Source organism: Dioscorea cayenensis, chromosome 18, assembly GCF_009730915.1.
Source record: "Dioscorea cayenensis subsp. rotundata cultivar TDr96_F1 chromosome 18, TDr96_F1_v2_PseudoChromosome.rev07_lg8_w22 25.fasta, whole genome shotgun sequence".
NCBI classification, from domain to species: Eukaryota; Viridiplantae; Streptophyta; class Magnoliopsida; order Dioscoreales; family Dioscoreaceae; genus Dioscorea; species Dioscorea cayenensis.
The window spans coordinates 23,939,454-23,956,293 of NC_052488.1; the positions used below are offsets into that span (position 1 = coordinate 23,939,454).

At 37.9% G+C, this 16,840-nt stretch overlaps 4 protein-coding genes, 3 non-coding genes and 1 pseudogene across 8 annotated transcripts; 3 read left to right on the plus strand and 5 right to left on the minus strand.

Annotated features, from left to right (window-relative positions):
• Nucleotides 1–991: 991 nt before the first annotated feature.
• Nucleotides 992–1,080, minus strand: LOC120283201. Its single transcript, XR_005543196.1, has one exon. It is a non-coding gene; the product is annotated as a small nucleolar RNA snoR27 (small nucleolar RNA).
• Nucleotides 1,081–1,430: 350 nt separating this feature from the next.
• LOC120283197 lies at nt 1,431–1,522 on the minus strand. Its single transcript, XR_005543193.1, has one exon. It is a non-coding gene; the product is annotated as a small nucleolar RNA snoR26 (small nucleolar RNA).
• A 1,134-nt stretch (nt 1,523–2,656) lies between these two features.
• Nucleotides 2,657–3,664, plus strand: LOC120281922 (annotated as a pseudogene).
• Nucleotides 3,665–4,072: 408 nt separating this feature from the next.
• Nucleotides 4,073–6,854, minus strand: LOC120282354 (O-fucosyltransferase 19-like). Its single transcript, XM_039289162.1, is given in 9 exon segments — nt 4,073–4,172; nt 4,174–4,321; nt 4,421–4,897; nt 4,998–5,227; nt 5,319–5,451; nt 5,542–5,630; nt 5,725–5,795; nt 5,874–5,946; nt 6,673–6,854. Coding segments are annotated over 9 exon segments (1,455 nt in total). The 5' UTR covers nt 6,832–6,854; the 3' UTR covers nt 4,073–4,097.
• Nucleotides 6,855–9,715: 2,861 nt separating this feature from the next.
• On the minus strand, nt 9,716–11,234 carry LOC120282524 (protein SSUH2 homolog). Its single transcript, XM_039289349.1, is given in 4 exon segments — nt 9,716–10,305; nt 10,307–10,385; nt 10,786–10,926; nt 11,107–11,234. Coding segments are annotated over 4 exon segments (573 nt in total). The 5' UTR covers nt 11,172–11,234; the 3' UTR covers nt 9,716–10,017.
• Nucleotides 11,235–11,908: 674 nt separating this feature from the next.
• Nucleotides 11,909–13,947, minus strand: LOC120282523. 2 transcript variants are annotated; one of them, XM_039289346.1, is made up of 4 exons: nt 13,818–13,947; nt 13,520–13,741; nt 12,895–12,964; nt 11,909–12,283 (listed from the first exon to the last, which is right to left on the minus strand). In XM_039289346.1, exons 1-4 carry the CDS (start codon nt 13,837–13,839, stop codon nt 11,920–11,922), a joined length of 678 nt encoding a protein of 225 aa, XP_039145280.1. In that variant the 5' UTR covers nt 13,840–13,947; the 3' UTR covers nt 11,909–11,919. The 2 variants fall into 2 exon arrangements, with proteins under 2 accessions (XP_039145280.1, XP_039145282.1); XM_039289348.1 differs by having other exon boundaries at nt 13,520–13,738; nt 13,818–13,922.
• A 158-nt stretch (nt 13,948–14,105) lies between these two features.
• LOC120282991 (60S ribosomal protein L35a-2-like) lies at nt 14,106–16,592 on the plus strand. The gene is made up of 6 exons (XM_039289818.1): nt 14,106–14,114; nt 14,205–14,314; nt 14,410–14,445; nt 14,542–14,770; nt 14,859–14,901; nt 16,317–16,592. The coding sequence occupies exons 1-5, from the start codon at nt 14,106–14,108 to the stop codon at nt 14,898–14,900; spliced, it is 426 nt and encodes a 141-aa protein (XP_039145752.1). The 3' UTR covers nt 14,901; nt 16,317–16,592.
• LOC120283105 lies at nt 15,575–15,658 on the plus strand. Its single transcript, XR_005543106.1, has one exon. It is a non-coding gene; the product is annotated as a small nucleolar RNA SNORD36 (small nucleolar RNA).
• Nucleotides 16,593–16,840: the final 248 nt, after the last annotated feature.

The window sequence follows — 16,840 nt, forward strand, 5'->3', positions numbered from 1 at the left end:
GACCAAAGCTTAAGTTAAAACCTGTGAGTATAAGATAGTTGAAGAAAAAAAAATTGAAAAACCAACACAAATTGGTCCCAGTGAAGGTTTAGATTACATAAACAAGTAATTTCAAATTTAAATATTTGCGTATGCCATACCTCTTAAAAAGAGATACATCTGTTGAATAGCTCTTAAATACTATGTTATGGCTCACACAAAAAGAAAAAATAAGGCCTCACCAAAGCTGAAATTCATGGAGTACAAACTGGGAAATAACTATGCTTTGAAAACGATATCCATCAATGGTGAACAATTATAGTACTCAATATCGTAGAAAAAAAATGGCTAATTTTATGCAGCAGGTCTCAGTGAGGCCTTTTTAATGTTATATTTTTTAAAATTATTTATCGTTTTTGGTTTTTATTTACTAAAATACGCACAATACTTAGAAATTGATTTACATTCAATGGCTTTTTTAAAAACGGTAAGAAGATATGGGAATTATAAGTGTGATAAGTGGTGATATTTAAATAGAGTTTTAGTAAAATGCTTGAATTAGAAAAGTTTTAAAAACCAAAATGTAAAAATTCTATATAAACCAAAGAAATAAATAAACCGTGTTTATAAAATTAAAAAAATTAAAAAAATAAAAACAGTAAGAACTTTACCCTTTCTCAAAATAGCCACCGAGTATAATACATACCGATTTAAAAGCAATATACACACTTTGGTAAATAAAAACCAAAGTGGGCATACTGGTAAACAATTTTAAATAATATAATATTAAAAAAAAAAAACACCTCTAAGTGAACACAAACTATCTTCAATGCCTTAATTTATAAGGATTTACAGAATAATAGCGCAGATTTGTTATCACATCATAGACCCAAAGTAAAATAAAGATGAGCAAGGAACTGAACCTTGTTACAGATTTGCAAGGAAACAAAATGATACAAATGGATGATGAACAATATTTCAATATTGCAAGAGAACTATTATTATTCCTTGTAGGAGGTCTCAGTGAACACAATTATCTTCAATTCCTTTAAGGATTTACAGAAAGATAACGCAGATTTATCATCACATCATTGACCCCCATATAGAAAAAAAAAACCCAATCAAAAGAACCTATAAGCATGTAAGATGAACATTATTATAGCTTAGCAATATACCAAGACTAAGCCAACAGAGTTATCTCTATCCCTTCAGAGTATATACAGCAAGAAAGATAAAAGCAGAACAACAATATTGATGCCGATGAACAAGCATCAATAGAAACACGATGATATCATCCGACAGCAGTAATCAAATATACCCGCAGTTCTGCAAGGTGATTACTGATAAAGAGAAAATATAATACCATATATTACTATGTTTCTATCAATGTGTGAATAGATATACAGACATACAAACATATATATATATATATATACATATAATATATAATATGGCATCTCAGTCTACTAATTCCCCAAGAATTTCATCACTGGCAATCAAAGAGCAAGGATAACAAAAGAAGTGTATTCATCATCGATGCCATCTTCATCAGTTGGAATAGAAAAACACGAAGTATAACAGAAAGTTTAGAAAATAAAATAAAAACAGGCAAACGTATCAGCACAAATCTGAGGAACTTGAGGAAAAAAACAATAGATTGAGACACTTGACAGATATGTGAAACATACAACAAACAAACAAACGATCAAATGCAGCAAAGCCAGAGGTGAGAATAAACCATTCTTTCAACATCCATTTAAATAGGAGCGTTGGGTTTTTTTTTCTCAATATAAGCTCTGCTTAGGCAAAACATGTAGGAAGGTTTCCAAACCATGATTAGACACTGCCTTTACTGATCGTTTGAATATGTATGGCAACAAGAAGGAAGAAAAAGCGCATAACAAAACTAAACAGGAAAAATCTCAGGCCAAGCAAAAGAGATCGACATTAACAATTCAACAAAGTAAAGCATTGAAACATGAGGATCTATATATATATATATATATATATATATATAGCTTAAACCCATAAAAATAGATTATCTTGCATGGAGAATCAATGGATAGGTAAGTGAAGAATCAAACCCTAGACCAGGAGGAAGGAGATGCACATGAGGCGGCGGAGCAGAGAACTGGTGAATGAGACGCGGATGCACCTTTATAGCCAGTCGCGTTCTTTTATATAAAGAGTGGTTGTGAGCGGGAGGATGGGAAATCGACGGCGAAGATCATCTCCAAAAAAGAGGGTTCGGGTCGGGTTCGACTAACATCACCCGACCCAATATTGTGAGTGAACCCGCACCCGCACCCCGAGGCTGAACCAAGAAGTTGCTGGAGGTGAAGAAGCTTGATCGAGAGGTGACGTCCATTGGCGGAGCTGATGTATACGTGTTATGGAGTGGGTGTGCAGTGCGATTGAGTATTACGAGCATGTCCCTCTGGTCTGCTGTGAGTTGGAGGAGTTCAAGTTTGCCATGTGGAGCGTTTTGTAACAGTATTTTCTTGTGTGTGATTTGTATTTTAAATTATTTAACCGCTTTATTATTTCGTCGCATGGTTCAATTGATTTTTTTTTTTTAATTATTGTTTTTTAAACTATACCCTGCCGGTGCTGTTCATATATATAAATATTAAAATAAATAAATAAATCACAAATTTATTATCCAATTTCGGTTCAATTGTCATCCAGGAGCAAAACATAAGCCTAATATTGAAATTTAGCCACTCTAACAAACCATATATTATCCGTAGACTAGTCAACCTCTGTTACAGCATTACTTTGCATCCGAAGGGTGAAATCCAAGTACTCTCTCGAAGCTAATGAAGTTGGTCATGACCTCCGTGGAGCAACTGACTCCACAACTCACCCTGCAATGCCCTCCATTCATTCCTCTCATAACCACCTTAAACCACACAAGCATGGGGTGCGTACACTACCACCACCAGCATCATTAGTAGCAGCAGCAGCAGTAAAAATTAAGATCAATGGGCATGGTGTTTGGAAAAATCACAGTGGAGACGCCCAACTACCAAGTCCTTCAAACATGCCCGGACTACGAGATCAGGAAGTACGCCCCATCAGTCATCGCCCAAGTCACCTACGACCCCACCCAGCTGCGTGGTGACCGAGACGGTGGTTTCATGATCCTGGCCAAGTACATCGGTGCTGTTGGCGAGCCACACAACACCAAGCCTGAGAAAGATCGCAATGACTGCTCCCTGTGATCACCAAAAGTCCAGAGAAGATCGCCATGACCGCCCCCTGTTGTAACCAACGGTGATGAGAGCACGAAGGTCACCATGCAGTTCGTGTTGCCCTCCAAATATACCAAAGCGGAGGAGGCGCCGAAGCCAACCGATGAGAGGGTTGTTATAAGGGAGGAAGGGGAGAGGAAATACGGAGTTGTGAAGTTCAGTGGAGTGGCTACTGATAAAGTGGTGAAGGAGAAGGTGGAGATGCTGAGAAGGAGCTTGGAGAGGGATGGGCACATAGTCGCTGGAGATTTCCTGCTTGCCAGGTATAATCCACCATGGACTCTGCCTCTTCTCAGGACCAATGAGGTCATGCTGCCTGTTGAATAATTAATATTTTTTTTTTTTTTTGTGGGGGGTTTAAATGCATGTAATATTGGCAGTCTGTATTTTACTTTTACATAATTAATTTCCATGCATTAGATCATGGAAGACGCATGATATTAATTAAACAAAAATATGAAATTATTGATCTTAAAATCAAATCAGTAAATAGTCATCTTCCTTGATTTTTGAGAAGTGCGTACGTGGAAAGGGGTAAAAAAATAATGAATTGTGAAAAAGAACTACTCTAGCACTAAAAACTAAGCTTTTCTACATCCTCTTCCAATTATCTACTCAAAAGATTATTGTTCTAACCTACCATGTGAAACTATGCTTTGTTTTCCACTCATGAATTTAAAAAAATCTATACATCCGCCCTGTCCCCACACGGCGGCCATCACCAATCTGTGTAACAGCTTCCATCAAGCCGAGAATCAAAAACTCTGGCCAAAGCTTTCCATGGGATCACCACCTTCCAAAGCCTAAAAACAAAAACTCCATCTTCAAATAGGAAAAATAATATATATATATATTTATATTCGTTCACCGTTCGCTGGCCACTTTCAAGTTTTTTTTTCTTTGTTCACATAAGCAGCCAGGAAGAGGATTGGCATAAAAAGTTCTCTTCTAGTTTAGGCAAAACTCCAGCTTTTCTCAAATATGGACCACCAAGTCGTTGGCTATGATTCTTGTTCACCTTGTCTTTAAATTCCATCCAAGTTAGTGCACCCGCATCTAACTCATCAATCAGCTTCACAAAATTTTGCCTGAAGACAAATTAATAAAAACACTTTTGAGAAACACTCTAGCTCTTTCTTGAGCTCACTGTTAATTGGTATACATGAAATGGTAGGTAGATAACATACCTATCAGGGTTGATGGTCTTGAGGAATCCTTCAAACCTCCTGTGACCATGCACTGCTTTGGCCATATTACCATCATAGGTGTAAACAAAAACATCACTTTTGAGGGCCACAATGTAGTCAAGCGCAGCCAAACGGTTCTGGTACATTTCAAAATGCTCCAGTTCCTCTGGTGTGGCCAGACTAGTATGTGTGTGAATATTTGGGTAGTCTGACTTGAGAGCAGCCATGCTATTCTCACCATAAATCTCCCCAGCTACTATGTAAATGTTTGAATTTGAAGGGTAACCCATAGCCTTGAGAAACACAGCTGCTTCTCTGGGTGTCATTGGGCACCCTCCTTCCAGACGCCTCTCTGAGCTGTTGATCTCCTTCTCCTTCCAGTGCTTCACATTGTACCTCATCACCCTCAGTTCCTCTGCTTCTTGTGCTGTCAAGTTGTGGCTGCAACCAGTGAATGCAAGCATGTCCTTCTCATATCTACAGAATCATTTACATAGATTATTAAAGATGTTAGACAAATATATAAATAGGTAGGTAGGGACAGGTATATAAGTAATTCACTGGAAATACTATATACCTCAGATGAAGAGCAATATAATAACCGCTATCATTTCTCAATCTATCAACTAGTGTTTTCCCCAGTTCCTCAATCTCTCGTGTGTATCTAAGTGCATTGTAGTTAGCTCGGCACCTTAACTTCTGCACTGATGGAACTGCAAGATTGTTTGTAAGCCGAGAATCAGTGTGGGTGAACCGGATGACCTTGTGCTTCTTTAGCTTTTTGTGTAGATCTCTGTAAAATGAACCCTGTAAAAGATAAAAATCAGTGTGGGTGAATGGGAACTATCTAATTGCCACCTGAAACTATTTATCAAAATGAAAGAATTAATTTGCTGACCTTAGACCATGAGACAGGTGCCATTGTAAATGGTTTGACTCTTGCATATTTCGGTGGCAGAGACTCCACAATTTCAACATCATCTTTTAATGCATCTATGAAATGTTTCCAGTCAAATATATCCTTAAAGTCACTGCAAAACACAGCCAAAACTTAATCAAAGTCACTGTAGAAGGCTACTGTTATTCAACCAATTGCTTGATCTCAGGAGGATGTTTGGTACCTTGGATCTGTCCAGAAGGAATCATGATCCAGAGAAGGGAGAACTAGGGTGGCATTCATCATTTTTGCCACAGAAACCATGTCACTTATCTGCAGAGGAATGCACATCAAATATTTATATAATGTCACATGCAACCTAAGAATATACATATATCTGAACTGGTTCATTTTCCAGTGATCTCACCCCCATTCTCATTTGATTCAGTCCACCATTTGCATGAACTAGAAGGTAACCATCTGAATTAGTACCATTCCCTGAAATTGGAGGTAGTTAGCATTAGATAAGTTTCAGTAAAAACTGGATGTACAGTTTCAGATTGATATGTAGCATACTGAAACGGTTTCTTGGTCGTTGAATACACTGATAGTAGCCATAGTTGTTGGGTTTCATCCAAATCTCAAGTACCTGTGGATTATAGAACTTTTAGAATCCAGGATTATGATGTTCCAAATTGAAAATGCTCAATGTAAACGAGGGCATGCATATTATTATTATGTATGGGAGTAATATCTAGTAAGTTACATCCAATCTATGAAAAATTTACGAAAAACTACTTTTATGGAAAGTGGAAGAAGGATACATCAATTGTGGCTATTAAAGTTCTGACCGGTCTTACAAGTTACAAGAAGCCAAATCGGATAATCTTAGTATCAAAGTACGCATACATTAATGAAGGAACTAGTCAAAGGAAAAACACTGAAGCAGCCAATATTTTTATCTCTTCAAAAACAAAGAAAAAGAAAAAGAGCCACCAACACTGCAACAATCCTAAAAAGACAACTTTTCAAAAACAAAAATCCTAAAAAGACAAAACCAGAGTTTTTCCTCTCTGGAAAAAAATCCTTCAAAACTCATGATTGATAATAATATGAATTAAATCAAAAGCCAGACAAACAAAAAGATGAAAAAAAGTTGAGATGCCAGCAACACGTACAGAGAGAAAAAAAAAGGGTTATGATAATAATAAAGAAGAGAAGAAGAAGAAGAAGAAGAAGAAGAAGAACAGCAATATTAGCAATGATAAATATATGAGAATTATTAAAAAAAAAAAAACTATAATCTTGATCTCAAAAGCAATGAAACCAGATCAAGAAAGATAAAAGAAAGAGGTTGCAAGTTTGTGATACCTACCGGAACGTCATGAGGGCGCTTAGCGGGGCTAACAAGGAGTTCTTGATTGGTTCTGAGTGGGATCCCAATACGGCGGACAAGGCTCCCATGCTCGACGATGTGGTCAGTGAGCCAAGCCTTGGAGAACAACACAACCACGGTGAAAGACAACAAACACATGACAATAAGCTCCCCCCAGGCATGCCTCCCTAATTAACCTCCACCCTTTACCATTGCCACGCAACCTTCTCCACACGAGCCCCCACCGACGGTTGCCTCTCATGACTCCCCTGACTCCCGCTATCATCGCCGTCGTCCTCTGAAAACTGGAGGAGACACCGTTCAAGGTCAACCGCATCGGTCATCCGCCTCCGCGGCTGACCAGAAGAGCACACGGCGCTGGTCGACGCACTGGTTGGGCTGGACCCAGTCATGGCCGGGATATTTCTTGGATATACGGCGAGTAATTAAGGGTCGGAGGAGCACGAGGTCGTGGGGGCAGTTAAGGAGGGAGGGTGGTGGAGAGAATAGCCCGGGAACCGTTTTTGTTCCTCTGCGTGATTTTTGCGCCTGTTCGCGCGTTCCTCCTCCCTCGTTTACCTTACTACCTAGTTATACTACTATATATCTTAATTTTATATTAATATTTCTAATATTTCTACTTCTAGTCCTAAATATATATATATATATATATATATACATGTATATACATACACATGGCTCATGAAATCATGGTCCTTGTTTTTTTTTTAAATACATACATATATATATATATATATATATATATTAATTGGACGCACGATAATATATATTGAAATGTTGAATGAACCATATGAGTGGCTTAATCAGCCGTCTGATGAGGATCTGGTGTCACGTGTTAATTCGTGGGAAGGATAGGAAGTCAGGTAGAAGAATGGAAACTAATGAAAATAATATATAAAATGCAAATTAATGCAGACAAGATAGGCAAGGAGTTCGTTTTGCTAAAGCTCTCGTCTTTTTCTTGTGGCGTGGGGTATGGTACTTGGGACGACGTATGTTATTCGGTGGGGTTGCCACGCGGCGCTTGGTGCATGTGAACTAGAGTTAGGATGCTCTTTTAGTCTTTCCAGGAATCAGCTTGGTCGGCGGATCAAAAGGTGGCACAGTGAATAATGAGGACCTGCGAGTTGTCAACGCGTTCCACCAAAATCTTCAGAGTGTCTGTATAAAGCTTCTTCGCTTCAGATTGTATTAATTCCTTAGTATTCATACTTACTTTTTTTTGTTTAGATAAATAAATTGCCACGTGGAACTGGATTATGTAATGCATCTACATATTGTACTACGATAAGATGTTTTCTTTAGCGGTAAACGCACGTTGAACGGTTGGTCTAGCGGCCGGGTGACATTAGAAGTTTAGAATAAATGTTTGGACCCATGGCCGTGTGCTGCACATCACATTTAGACACGCACACTGTCAGTTATCTTTACCATGAGCCATCATTTAAATCATAGGGCCATTTGGTGATCCATGTTTCTAAAATCAGTGGTCATTTGGCCAATATTAATTTTCTGACACTCCAACACAAATCTTCACACAAACACTTTCAGAATTGTTTTTATTTTCCAAGTAGCTTGTGCGAGGGTTTTTATTCTGTTGTCTATTATTCTGTTGTCTAGAAAAAGAGCTAACAAGTTCAGTACTTTTATTCTTTTTTTTTTTTAATGTACATATGGCACAATCAAAGCAGAGATTAATTGGAGCACCATTCCAAACATATATTTTAGTTAACATTTCAGCATCAACAAAGTTCTGATTTCTTAAACAATTTCTTTGCTAGGAATTCAGCAATGACGCACACAAGCATATAAATTACTACATGTTATACAAAGCAGTAGAGCCATAGACGTGGAGGCAAACACCCTGATTAATTAGGTGTGGAAAATCCAATGAATCTTGGTAGTTAACACTGTTTGTAGTGCCCTTCCACTTAGTTTTAGTAGTGCTTGAGATAATTCCATTTCCAACTAGTGAATGGCACATAGGAAACCCAACTTTCTGAAAAGCCATAATTTTGTCAATCATGTTTGTGTTTGAATTCAAGCATAAATTTTACCAGTTAACCAGCTCAAATCCATGGCCATCACTACAGATGAGATTTTATGTTTACTTTTCAAATTAATGATTTAAGTTCACACTCCATCTTAAAAATAATTTAATAGGAATTAGTCTTCACCTAATATAATTCCAACCCATTTAATATATCTCTCAGTGCTGGAGGCACAAACGCATGGACTCAGAAAGCAGACTTGATGAAAAGGTCCATCTGAGATGAAAAGTTAACACCAACCCAATTTCCTGATGATAGCATGGACCATTGAAGACTAAAGAATTACTGGTTAACTCTGGGACTTGGTCAGATCAATTACAGGAAAGCACTCACGCGTCTTAATCTCTAGAAACTTTAGTAAGTCTGATAACTTGACATGCTTGAACATTTCACTCGTCCAACTAACCAGAAATTAAGTTTCTCTTGTTTCCCAAAGAAAAGCGAACAACACCATAAAGTTAATTTGAACAAATGGTTTAGTGTATAGTATCTACTAATCATATTTAAGAACATTATATTTAAGTGGAACTTGAACAAGTGAAGGCGAATGGACATGTTTGTTCATGCAGCATTTGCACTTGAACGAGTGAAAGCGAAAGGGCATCTTAAGGACAATGATCACATTGCTGATAATGGATTTGGTTTGCCTCCAAAATCGCACCATCAACCAAGTCATGCACTTAGATGTGTGGTTCTTGAGAAAGAGTTGGAAGTTGGAACTTCGGAGTAGGTAGGCGCATGGGAACAAGCATTTCAAGTCGCACCATCATAGCAGTTAACATCAGCCCTTTTGGCGCACTCGCTGCAGAGACATTTTCTTCTCTGCCAATATATGTCATGCTGTTATCATGGTGAAAATCATGTTAGTTAAATGAACACAAGACTTGGTTAGAACCTTGATTTCAAAGTCTTGGTAATTTTTCAGCACCAAGTTTTCTTAATCTGTTTGAATTTTCCATTCTGATCCAAGCTGAACAACACACAAAATTTCATTTCTTGCAAGGGCAGTACATTGTATAAGAAACTGATACATTTAAATAAGACATCAGACTCAGCTACAAACAGGGACCTATACCAAACCATAACATGTATAACTGCATATATGCAAAATAGACATCAACAAGGCTTTATATCTCTACCTCTGCTCTGTATGATTCAGGTTCACTCAAAACAACACAGATAACACTCAATTCACAACATAAACATTATTTATCCACCAAGAGTGAGAAGCAATGGAGAATGGCTGCCCATTATTTATGGTGGCTTGGAGTGACTACATCTTCAACCATTCCAAACAGCAGCAGAGGCCCCAACAGAATTTTGAAGGATAGTCCTTTATATAGATCTCATTGCTGATTCCAATTATGTAAAAGCTAAAGGACTGCTTCCGATGGACCATTGTAACTCGCGTAACAGGCACAACAGATATTATATGCCTCTCACAAATGATCCTTGCAGATGGAGGGACAGGAGATCTGTCCGCAATGACTTCTGACGAAAATTGGTTAAGGAAATAAGAATCTGCAAAGTAGGCAGGGGTGCATTGGTATGACTGTGTGTTGTAAAAGCTGGACTCCCCTGGCCTTGTGGAACACTTCGTCAGGAACTGAAGCCGCAGCGGTGGTAGCACTAACTTTCCGGGTTTGACAATGTCCTCCTAGTCAAAGAACCAAGATACAATTAGATAACTAAGATCATGATGCTCCATATCAATGCTCAAGCAACATACTAGATCATGCATTATTAGAAGTAACTCTTTGTCAAGTATGTCTGCTTAACTTACATGGCAGAGCTCACAGATAATTACAAACACAACATCTTACCATGAGTGGTATCTGCTAAATGCTTAGTTCATCTCCTACAAAGATTACATATTAGACATTCTTCTGATGAAGACTTAAGACTACAGCAGGCATGTTTTGAGAATCACCATGAGAGAAAATCATGCCCATATGTGGGTAAATGGGCTTTTGTAACATCCACATTGAAGCAGTTATGCAAAAATGGGGTTAAGCTTAAATTTCTAAAAAAAAAGCAATATAAAAGAAGGATATACCAATTGACAAGTGCAATGCTGCGTGTTAGAATTGAACCCCGCCCCATGCATGTCTCACACTTAATTAAACCACGCGAGCCACATGTTGCACAAGGTAGCAGTCCCTTGCCATTACATTTTGTACATCTGCAAAAATAATTAAAATAACAATATAAAAAAAAAAACAGTTGTAATGGCAGGAGTTATATAACCCTTTGCAGCATAGATGTTTATTGCATAGATGAATTGAGTCTAATTTTTTTTTTCTTTCAGAAAAACAGTTAAACCTCAATTCATTAAAGATCAAAGTCCAATGCAATGACTCACATTGTATCAGAACCATCTTGATGTGCTATTAAACCCCTCCCATGACAAGCAGGGCACCTACTCATCTGTTTTTCCTTGTAAAATCCAGGTTCTTGATTGGCATTGCAAGTATGGCAGGCTATTTCTCCTCGCCCTCACATTCTATCAAACGCTTTAAAGGAGCAAGATCACATAAGCATCTAACAATTGTAAAAGGATTAAAATGTTCCATAAGATAATGAATGCAAAGGAAAGCAAGACTGACTTTCAACCATACACCCTAAGTTCCTAACAATGAGCAAAGTAATAGTTTGAGATAGGTCAAACAAGAGCAGTACAACAAGACCCCTTTTCAGTAAAGCTGCCAAGAATAAAAAACAATTCAGTGGACTGCAAACTTATCATTGGTTTCATAATTGATTTATCAGTAGACAGGCAATGCAGTGGATCATTCTGATAAGATGAAGGTCTCAAAACTTAAGTAATTCATGTTGCCATTTGAGGTTTCAAGAAGCTGCAACACTTGTTCATACAGATTTTTCCACTCTATAGATCATCAAATTATAGGGGTTTAAAGCATGACGAACTGTTGAAATTCAGTCATACCAAGCTGCAAATTTATGATTCATTTATTATTTAAGGAACTCAATCTAATGTAAATGCTAGCACAATAAAAAAATGGCAGTCACCTGTTAAAAAGAGACAGACATGTTTATGATATTAAGACCAACAGAAATGAATTTTTTTGCCTTCAATAACAATTCTACCAGACAGGTACCACAGAAGGCAAAAAGCGATTGAAGTTATAATTTTTTAAAAAGCTAACATGGTCCCTTAAGAAAAGAAATTATTTACATAATTCTTACCTGTGCATTTCTGAATGGATTCAGAATGAGGAACTTTAACCTTTGTTTCTTTGTGTGACACAAAGAGGAGTGGAAATTCAGACCTCAGATCCAATTCCCAAACACCAAGTTCTGGTCCTTTGTCCTTCTCATCAATTTCTCCTTTGAGATGTGGTTCCCTCTCCTTGACAATTTCCCTCTCCTCCATAAAAGTCTCTAGGGTTCCTACATACACATTGCAGTCTTCAACAGCAGCAATTTTCCATCTCCGAGCTGGACGGCTTCCCCAGCAGCAACGGTGCCCAACATGATCAATAAGTAACTGTCGGATCTCCACCTCATCTAATATTTTCCTGTAACATTGATTGAACATCAATATCGATGGCCATTGGCCAAACTATTTCTGTTGCAGAATGATGCAAGTTATGATTTTTACAAAACTCACTGGAGATCATCATACAGAGAATAAACTCAAGAAAACCAGAAGCTTGCACTTTCCAAAGCTGGAAGGCAAGAAAAACCTAATCTCATCTATCATAAAATCCTTGATTACAGTGCAATTTTTTAACAATATGTATTGGTGGGACATCTATGATTTTTAGTTCCATTATAAACTTAGTCAAAGAAAAAATTGTAAGAAATTCATACATGGCAATGCATAGGCCACTAGGAGAAAAAAAAAGTTGAAACCAGGAACAGTGGCTTTACTGTCTAGCAGCAAGTAAATAAAAAATTTATCCAAGTGGTTGAAATATGCAGCAAGAGAATAAAAACCATTGAGAAACCTAGAAGTATGTTTCCTTTGGCAGGAACTGTAAAACCAGAATTTTTTCATTTGAATATTTGAAAGAAGAATGGTAACAAAACAGTATAAAGAAATAACATGTCCCACTTTAGTGCGAGTGAAGTCTCATAAGAACTTAAGGAAAAACAATGAAAGAGTAAATTACACAAAACAACGCACCTTCCAAATTCTCTTGACATGTTTCCACTAGGATATTGACCAAAGCCTCCCTGGTGAACAATAGCCTGATCTGAAAGCCAGTTTTAAAAGAGACACAAGATGGTTAAAACTTAAAAGTCAATGAAGTCAGTGCAATGGTTGAGTATATTCATATCCATCTAAAAGCAACACATCTAATTCAATGCATTACTAGAGTTACCAGTGATCATGAAATGGCAGCTACAATCTTGTGAGAACTTGTACAAGTAATCAACACACACACACAGAGACACAACTTTGTTAGAACAATACAAGCACCAGCTGGTATGGAATTTGATTAGAAAAATCGTCCAAGACCAAATATCTCTACAGTGAGGCAAAAATCCATAAAACCGCAGAAATACTGGGTTTCAATTTTGCAATTATAATACTAAATTCCTAGGCTTTGCTTTAATATTTTTAATGGGGTTCACCATTAAAACTCAACCCAACTTTGAGGCATGCTTGATTTACATTAACGAAGGAGGAAAAAAAGTAAAACCCAGAAAAATCTAGCTTTTTCAAGACGATACTCGCAAAAGGCAAACAGTCCACTTGCAAAACCAAAAAAATTTGAGAAAAAGAAAAGAGAGAGAGAAACCAAAACCATAGGCATAGGGAGGAGCATCAGGCTCGGGAGAGCTGACGAGCGCGCCGTGGAGTGAAGGCGGATAGTAAGGATGGGAATGAATCGACGCGGATCGGATCTCATCCACGCTAACCTCTTCACCACGACCAGATAGAGAGGTCGGGACGTGGACAGAAGCACTCCTTCCCAAGGACTGGTACACCCTCCATTTCTCCTCTCCCTTCTGCTCTACCTCCTCTTCTACAAGCACGCAATTGAACCAATCAGCAAAGGAAAAATACACAAAGCTCGAGAGATGGAGATAAGAATCGATTACCAGAGAGGAGTGCTTGCTCCATCGCGCAGTGACTTTGTTGGGGTGATCGCTTTGTTTGTGATTTCAGGGATGAACGAGAGGAGGAGAAATCGATGGTTTAAATAGTATCCATTTCTTAGCAGCTAAGGACACTATGGTTTGTTTTGTTGTTACTTGGTGGGCCTTCCACGCGGGAAGAACACCCGCTGTTTCAACGACATCGCTTTCTCAACCTTACTGGGCTGTCCAGCCTAAAACCCCACGGCCCATATAACCCTGGCTTCATCGAACCGTTCATCAATTGATTAAATGATGCTCGTTCGATCTTCATCAGACGGCTAATTTATCACAGTACACCTTCCCTCCTCTGTACGCTGGACTATTTATATGCGTTCTTCTCTGAGTTAGGGTTTTGCTGGGCCTTCTCGTTCTTCGCCACCACCACCGCCGCAGCTGCCGCCGCCGTATCAAGAAGGAGCCTGCGAAGATGGTGAAAGGCAGGCAAGGGAGCGAGTTCGGTGAGAAAAAGAGATCCTCAAATACCTATCATCCCTAGTTGTCGAAGTTGTATGATTTCTCTTCTAATGATTCTATTTTCCCCATTCTTTTCCAGGTTGTATGTCCGAGGCACGGTCCTAGGTTACAAGAGGTGAGCATTGGCAATGGATTCCTCTTTTCTATGTATCATCAGCCATCAGCCTTTGTTTTATTTTACCCTATCTGATTCTTGTTGTTTTTGTTTTAGATCCAAGTCGAACCAGAAGGAGAACACGTCGTTGATCCAGATCGAGGGCGTGAACACCAAGGAAGAGGTAGCCTGGTACTGCGGGAAGCGCCTGGCATACATCTACAAGGCCAAGGTCAAGAAGGAGGGTTCTCACTACAGATGCATCTGGGGAAAAGTTACTCGCCCTCATGGTAACAGTGGCGTTGTCCGGGCTAAGTTCAGGTCCAACTTGCCACCCAAATCGATGGTGAGTTGTGAATTTTTTCCATTCATCTTTCTTTAATCGGTTTTTCTTGCTATTGACTCATTTGCCTACTGTGTGCTGGTCTTTACAGGGATCCAAGGTTAGAGTTTTCATGTACCCGAGCAACATTTAAGGTGAGCCCATTCATAAGTCTTATCAAATTTCTGAAACTTGATGTAGATTTCGTAGGAATTTCAATGATTATAAATTATACCTACTCTGCATGATTCTGGCTCTGATTCTGTTGCTATGTATTGGACTCGTATGCCCGCATTTGTCATTTCTGTGCTCAGTGCTCACTTGAATGAAACCATGATTATGTATAATAGCGATTCCTAATCAAATATTTGTATGCTGTCTTTGACCTCTAATTTGTTTATAGAAATATTTGGAAGAATGCATACTAGCTTTTTTGGTACAATGCATTCCTTGTTATTGGCTTGATTCTTATTTTTGTAATCCCTAGTTCTGAACTAAATTATGCAGCATTTTGTTTGCTTTTTAGTTTATACTTTATACATTTATATATTTCAGTTTTCATATCAATAGTGGGAATTCTTCAAGCCTTTGCAACATTTCCGGATATTCATAATGCTTTTTAGATGTTTAGATCTGATTGCTGCTGCTCAACTGTTTCCATTGTTTGTGGTCTGCTTTATTTGAGCTGTATTGTTGACGGTTCAATGCCCTTGTTCTTGTTTTCTCTTTTTGGTGTATGACCATCTTATTTTCCATTACTTGTATAGGCGTAGTTTTTGGAAGTATTATGTAGATATTGATTTAAGATTTTTTGTAGTAATTGTAACTGAGCAGTTGATGAAAAAAATGTTTGGTTCTGAGATTATCTCAATGATGTCTCAAGAAAATCGAGCTTTTTAAAACTGATGCTCACTCTTTATCATAGTCATATGATATCTTCAAGTTCTTTGACTTTGTGTTTTTTAAATCCTTAAGAACTGTTATCCAGGAGGCCTGCTTTCTTTTCCAGCCAATCTTCACATTTAAACTTTTTTAAACAATAACTTTTTACCTGCAGGTTATGTATTGTGCTTCAACTTATTTATGTTTTTCTATTTTCTTTTTAAAGCCATAGCCTTTGGAAAATTGTAATAATTTTCACAAACAAAAAAATAGTGTCAGCATAGTTAGAATTGTGAAGGTATGCTACCCGACCAAATGTTTAATCATCTTGCAATTGTTTCTTGACTGAATTGCATCAGAAGGCTGGAGGAAGTATTTCATGCATTTGCAGATGTGGTCGTAGTAATAAATTTAGCCTTCATGTTTGTTTAATATGGCCTATGGGATTATGTTGTAGGGGTTGTTTTGTAATTCAAACTTTGTGCAGCTTCATTGTGTGCGCTTGTGTGCTAGAGGCAATACTTTTTTATATTTATTCTTCTGTTAGTTTATTACTTGTTTTGGTTAAGAGCTGCGAATTATCTTGTTTGAACATGCTTGTGGCGTTGCTGTTTTATATTCTTTTGTTAGTATATTTGTTTTGGTTCTGATTGTCGGTCTACCCCTTTTTTTGTTGCCCCCTCCACAGGATTTAGTGTGTTTCTACGCGGTTGCAGCAGTTGAAGAATATTTAAACGTTGTCCGAGTTTATTCAGCTGTCGTCAAGCCTACTATCTTGTAGTTGATAATTGTCTCTTATCCTTGATTTTTGTGTTGACAAGTTCGAGTAGTTTGTTGATGTCTGGACTTTTTTTTTCATGTTAAATTTTGTTTGGTTGCACTTTTAATTAATGCTGTTTAGTCGCCCAATATTGTGTGAACATTGTGTTCCAATTCATTTCGATGCGGGCATGATTACCTTGTTTTTGAGTGTTGCAGTCATGAATTATATCGCTGTTGTGACAGCATCTAAAATTGTGGGATAAGGAATTGAAATATATCGCTGTTGTGGCAGCATCTAAAATTGTGGGATAAGGAATAACGATGTAGGATGGGGTCAAGAAAAGGATTAGGATACAGAAAATATTAAAAAACCATGCATGTCACTGCCGAGAATCATTTGACGGTTGTTTTAATCTTAGCAAGAACATCCCAAATTAAAATAAATTGTCA

What these genes read in the sequence shown, in the direction of transcription:
- LOC120282523 (XM_039289346.1), bottom strand. Translation starts at nt 13,839, where the DNA reads ATGGAGCAAGCACTCCTCTCTG. An exon ending in GGAGCAAGCACTCCTCTCTG is followed by an intron (nt 13,742 to 13,817) that starts GTAATCGATTCT and finishes GCGTGCTTGTAG; the next exon opens with AAGAGGAGGTAGAGCAGAAG. An exon ending in TGCTCCTCCCTATGCCTATG is followed by an intron (nt 12,965 to 13,519) that starts GTTTTGGTTTCT and finishes ACTGGCTTTCAG; the next exon opens with ATCAGGCTATTGTTCACCAG.
- LOC120282991 (XM_039289818.1), top strand. An exon ending in CAGGCAAGGGAGCGAGTTCG is followed by an intron (nt 14,315 to 14,409) that starts GTGAGAAAAAGA and finishes ATTCTTTTCCAG; the next exon opens with GTTGTATGTCCGAGGCACGG. An exon ending in ACGGTCCTAGGTTACAAGAG is followed by an intron (nt 14,446 to 14,541) that starts GTGAGCATTGGC and finishes TTTTTGTTTTAG; the next exon opens with ATCCAAGTCGAACCAGAAGG.